Here is a 6056-nt window from a genome sequence, read left to right as displayed (position 1 = left end):
TAACATTTGCCTTTTTAAGGACTTTGTGGAAAAAAAAGAAAAAAGTCATATGTCTCTGAAAAGAAGGCATTTAGGAAATCTGAAGCCATTTTTAATGGGTACCAGATACCCCAAATGTTCCTCAGTCTGTTTTTTTGTTTGTTTTTTTTTAAGATGTGCTGATTCAAACTTATAAAGGCAGCCAAGGTCACTTATCTGGACTTTGGTAACTAATGCCCTTGAAGGAGCAGGTTGTTCCTCTCTGGTTTGTATAACCTGGAAGTGGCCCGGGGTCCAGCATGGTCTCATCTGGTGACACTTCTTCAGCTTTATTTCCACCCTGTGTCCTCTGGTGCGGAGAAACAGAGCTCGGTGAATCAAGTTTCGTGATCTGAGTGATCCCTGAACGGTTGCTTTCATACCACATATTTTCTCTCTAGATTTGGCAAATTCTTCTATTCTGTCAGATAATAGAATTGGGATATTTCAGCAAGTTGGGAGCTCCTGACATCTTAAAGATGTGTTATGTTTCTATATTCTTGCCCAAGGTCAAAATTTAAAAACACACAAACAGGAAATAGCTGACAAATCGTGTGAGTGTTTTTGTGCCAACTCCACATTTGAAAGTGTAAACCAACCTCGTCCCATATACGAGTAATCTTTCTTGTGAATTAATGTCACACGACCAAGGAGAAGCGACCTCCTTTCCCCCATCTCCTGGTGACTGTCTTTTTGATGTTTGCCCATCAGTGGGTCCCGCCTCCTGTTCAGGTAGTTAGCAGTGTTTTCTGAAGGACCTACTGTGAGGACCAGCACTGTCCCAGACATGGGGGGAGAGGAAGCCTCGAGTGAAAACAACATTGACATGATTTTAAACCTTTGTCAGCACAGTATAGCGCTGAAACATTATCGTGATTATTTGAGGTAGGGAATACATTTATAAATAGCTATGATTGCATTCATTTCATTTCACATTTTTGGAACTTTTTGTGGAAAGCTTAAAAGAATTTTGAAGAAAAGGAATAATTCATTTTTTACCCATAGGTGACCACCCACTTCACAGAGGACTTCTCACTAAATTCTGCGATTTCTCATCTGATGGGACTCAGCAGTGCCCTCTTGGTAAGTGGCCTGTCTGTCCTCATTTGCTGGTTGCAGAGGAGGGAGGTGGCCTGCAAGGTCTCAGGTCAGGGACAGAGAGCAGCACCATGGTGTCACCTTCTCGGTGTGGCTGTTATCTGGAAGCATTTTTTCCATAGTCACAACCTAGCTTTATAGCTGGAAGCTTCTTAAAAATTATCTGGTCCAAACCCCCTCCCCCACCCAACCCCACAGTTTGCAGATGAGGTCACGAGGCCCAGGCATGTTAGATGACACGCCTGGTTGATGAGTGACAAAGCTGAGAGCTGCCTGGAGCCTCCCCGTCTTCCAGCTGTGCTTCTTTCTTCATGCTCCCACGGCCTGATCTGCGGGCCGAGCGGTGATACCTATCCGCTTGGCGTCANTGCTCCCGGAGCAGCCCCGCCTGGCACTTCCCTGGTGGAAGACCTCCCCCTCGCCCTCCTTCTCCCAGATTCCCAGCCTTTCCCTCCATCCTGCGTTTTCACTCTTCCTCCCAGTTCCTCCCGCACCATGAGGATGGGTCATGTGCACCCAGTGAACAAACAAAGTAAATGACATGGTAGAAAGTGGGGAGGGGGTCGTACCTAGAGGCAGCTGCGGGAAACCCCCAGCTCTCTGGCCATGAAATTCAGAAAACCAGCGCATAATGGATGAGATTAGGTAAACCCAGCACCCCTTAAATGGCAGGCAGCCTGTCAAGCCAAACCACTAGAGAGAAGGTTTAGGCTGAAGCAGTCAGCGAGTTACCTACTTAAAGCGGCAATATGGCAGGTTGGGAACGATCAGAGAGCAGCTGGCAACGCAGAAACTAGCTGTGGGTCTCCAACACGGACCAGAGGGGAAAGGAGTTAAATCCAGGGCACATGAATGTCAGCTGTTAGTGACGTACTCTGTGTGACGGGCAGGCCTGCCGTGTATGGTTGTGCAGGGTGTGCACTGAACAAAGGCCCCCAGCTGAGTAGGTGACCCGGTCCTGAGATCCTGCCACTTGCCAGACCACACACCTCAGGGCCACACCTGCCGAGGGAGGGCAGCTTTTTCTAACGTCTCAACTTCTCTGCCTAGAAAGATGCCTTTTTCTCAACTTGCATCACAGTGCTGTACAGGCTAGCTGCAGCCTGGAAGTGGGGGGGGGGTGCAGGGTGGGGAGCAGTGGTTCCCTGAGCTCCACCAGAGCCTGCACAAAACATATCCCCCTGCTCTGATGTCATCGGGCCACACAGTGTGGGGAACTTCTTTCCATGTCTCACGCAGACTTGCCCCCCAGGTCAGAATAGTTGGATGGCCAAAGGAAGGCCTCCATCTACTTAATGGGTGTGCTGCTCATGAAGTATGGAGTTGGCTTTTAGGTACATCTGTCTGTCCCTGTGCGTTTGGTTGCTGTTGGAGTCGGGGATTATTTGGCTGGAAGGCACAGAAATCCACCCAAAGGCAGGTTTAGGGCTTAGCAAAGGACATAGGGATGTCACCCAGACACAGCTGCAGGAAATACAGCCGGCCGGGCCTCCCTGCACACGGGAAGCCACCAGGCCACTCCTTTCTCTCTCGCTCCCCCTCCCCCGCCCCAGGGCCTGGTCCTGCTTCTGTCTGTCCTTCCTCCACCACGCTTGGGTTCCCCTCTCCCATTCTTGGTTTCCAAAGGAACCTTGGAGCGCCACCGTGCCCCATCTCTCAAGGACTTTTTGATTCCAGTGCCCAACAACATCAAAACAGAGGTTCTGTCTCTTAGTCCCAGTCCCTGACTCAGAGGCTTAGCCTTGTCAGATGTCCTTCCTGGTCCCAGCCACTGGGTCTTGGCAGCAAGGTCACCTCATCCAAACATAGCCATTTAAGGCCGCCTCCGTCAGCACCACCGGTGTGTGTGGGTGCGGAGGAGGCGCTGCCCAAGGACAGGGTGTGGCACGCTGGCACCACTGGGGAACCCCACATTTAATGGGAGCCCAGCCAGTCAACTCCAGGGCCCTAATGCTGCCAGATCACGTTTGGGTGCCTGCGACACGGACACCGAGACCAGGCCTGGAGGTGAAGTGGCCTCTCAGGTCAGCCTGCCAGCTCCACAGGAGCCTGTGAACCCATAAAGAAAACAGCAGTGTGTGTTGTTTTTTATTTTCCGTTTTTGTATCTGAGTAATTTACTTTTATAAAGGGGGAAATTGCTTGGTCTTATTTTGTGGTTGAGCAACAGCTGTCACAGGCCATTATAACTGTATATTCACGAAAGGAAGATTGGGGGTGGGAGGTGGGCCTCCTTTATTTAAACCCGTTTTTTATAATATAATAGAGAGGAGGGGAAGAGGCCTGGGAGGTGAAGTAGTGGGGTTCTTCAAGTGGACCCTCGGAGGCGCCCGCCCAGTATTTTCTCCGTGAATATGGTTTTGTGGGCCTGAGTCAGAATCCCACACGCCACACCTGTGTGTTACTTCGGCGTCTAGGTTCCGTGCCTGTTCACGCAAAGACGAAAGAGAGGTTGGAGGTGACGTGGGAGAAGATGAGCAAGTCCAAACACAACGGCGCGGACCCCGAGGAGGTGGTTGGCCAGTACGGCGTCGACACGGTCCGGCTCTACCTCCTTTTTGCCGCCCCTCCCGAGAAGGATATCCTGTGGGATGTGAAGAGTGAGTGTCCTGCCTCTGCCTGACCTGCCTCCTCTGTGGTTGGCCTCGGGCGCCGAGAGAATGCGGGGAAGCAAACGTCTTCGCAGAGGGCAGTGGTAGAGGCGTGTAGGATCAGTCCCACGAAGCGAGCAGCGGTGTGTCCCGTCCTCAGGACTGTGCCCTCGGATGGAATGTGCCCCAGCGTCCCCTGGGGGAGCTCGTTGCCATCGCAGATTCGCGGTCCTCACCCCGGACCTGCTGACAGCGCGCAGCGCCTGCCTTTCAGAGCCTGTGGTGTTCGGATGCAGGTCCCACGAGGACCCCACTTGGGAACATTTCCTTAGAGCCAGGCTGGCTTCCATGCTACCCCTCGGCCCGCTGTGGTCCACAGACACCAGGCCCCGCTCGACCTTCCCTAAAGGTTTTGTTCTAGAACAGTGGCGTCGCCCCTCGCTGATCCAGAAAATCCCTGACCTTTTCACTCACCACAGCAGCCTCCAAAACCCCCCTCAGGGGAGCTTTGTCTCTCTAACGTCATTTAGCTCTAAAATGGCATGAGGTGAAGTCATCTTAGGTATCTGGGTATCTTAGAATAAACTGTCCAGCCATCATTCCTTCCTCCGTGTGGTCTGGCCCGACCGTTACAGGAAGCAGACATCAGGTGGCCAGGATCGCTGTTTATTTAGACGTACCACCTCTAGTAAGAGGTGTGACCCCCGAGCAGTAGTCACAGGCGCCAGTCCTAGAACTAGCTGCGTCAGACTCGCTGGGGACTTAGACACACAGACATTCAGGCACAGGTTCTGCTCCCTACCCCTCCCTGCGGCATGGGCTCTGGGAATCTGTTTCTAACAAGCCTTCCAGAGGTCCTGCTGTGCATCTAGGCTTAAGAATGCCTAGTCCACGCCTTTTGAGCTTCTTTTGCACGGCCCGCTCCAAACTCTTTGGAGTGTACTTTCTCTTCTAGTAATGGCCCTTGAGCCATTCTCTACTGCTCGGGCTCGCTTCTATTTCTTTGAAGTGTACTATATCTTCTAATAAACTGCTCTTTTACTACTTAAAAAAAAAAAAGAATGCCTAGCCCAGTCTCCAAAGTGTAAAAGACCTAGACTGGCCCTGATTTGGTTAGCTGTGTGACCCAGGAACACGAGATGAAGCCGTCCAGCTTCTCCAGGTCAGATTAGCAACTAGATTTGATGAACTGTGTGAAACAGATAATCCCCACATATCTGGCAAGGTCGCAGATTGTGTTAAGACATCCCATGAGCTGTACAGCCCTGCAGCTCCCAGCATAGTCTGCGGGCCACTGCCACTGCATGTGACCTGTCCTCATGAGACGAGAAACGTGTACCAGTGTAAGTCACCTGCGTCTCCAAGCACACCGTTAGTTAGTACCACAGACACTTGTCACAGCAAGCTTTCTTAATCAGATAGGCAATCAATGGGCAGCATTGTGGGTAGCCCTGCCATCCAGTGCTCTGAATATCTGGGGCTCTGCAATATGATGACGTCAGTCCTGGTCTGAGCTCCCAGACCCTGAAAGCCGGGGAGGACCCTCCCACCTGGGCAAATCCATCAGGGCACAGTATAGTGCGTCTTGGATTCCCAGGTGCTTTTCTCACCTTAGGTAAAACCACAGCAGTCCTTCTCATGTGTCTCTCTTTCTCTTTCTCATTTACTCAGCCGATGCTCTCCCTGGTGTGCTGAGATGGCAGCAGCGGCTGTGGACCTTGGCAACCCGATTTATTGAGGCCAGGGCTTCTGGGAAGGTTCCCAGGCCTCAGCTGCTGAGCAACAAGGAGAAAACAGAAGCCAGGAAGCTCTGGGAGTACAAGAACACGGTCATCTCTCAGGTCAGAGGCTTACCAGGGGACACTGGGCACGTGTCTGCGTGGCCCACCTTCTCTTGGGGCGGGTCCCTGTGGGGCTTCATCCTTCCTTGTCATGGTGGAGCCAAAGAACCGACATTCTCGTGGAAGGACTTGCTGTCAGGAGATGGCTGTCTCCAATGATGTCTTGCATTTGTCCTTCCTGGGTCTCAGGAAGCTGCCCACTTTCCACGTAACTTAACATGTCTAGGCAGAGAACCAAATTCAGGATTGCGCTGATGACACACTACGTATGTTATAGTAACAGAAACAATTTTAGAGTTGCGAGGCACGTGAAGAGACTCTGCTCTTTAGCCTCCTTATTTTACAGATGGGAACAGAGATGAGGCACAGAGAGGTTAATGTCTTGCTGAAAGTCACACAGCCCGTGGGGAACTGAGCAGAGATGAGAATCCAAGTTTCCTGATGCTCAGCGTAGAGGGGACTTGCCCAGTTGCTTTGTTACACAACATCCGTGTGAGCTATTGTGGGCT

General features: G+C 51.6%; 1 protein-coding gene across 1 annotated transcript in view; it reads left to right on the top strand.

Annotated features, from left to right (window-relative positions):
• The window catches only part of LARS2 (leucyl-tRNA synthetase 2, mitochondrial), a 133693-nt gene that overhangs the window by 109168 nt on the left and 18469 nt on the right, over positions 1-6056 (top strand). Inside the window, exons 14-15 of the mRNA XM_019630964.1 lie at positions 3533-3715; positions 5378-5701. Of these exons, the coding sequence (XP_019486509.1) occupies positions 3533-3715; positions 5378-5701 (507 nt within the window). The remainder of the gene's footprint in view (positions 1-3532; positions 3716-5377; positions 5702-6056) is intronic.

The sequence above is a fragment of the Hipposideros armiger genome, unplaced genomic scaffold, assembly GCF_001890085.2.
Source record: "Hipposideros armiger isolate ML-2016 unplaced genomic scaffold, ASM189008v1 scaffold_18, whole genome shotgun sequence".
NCBI lineage: Eukaryota > Metazoa > Chordata > Mammalia > Chiroptera > Hipposideridae > Hipposideros > Hipposideros armiger.
This window is presented reverse-complemented; position numbering and strand designations above follow the sequence as displayed.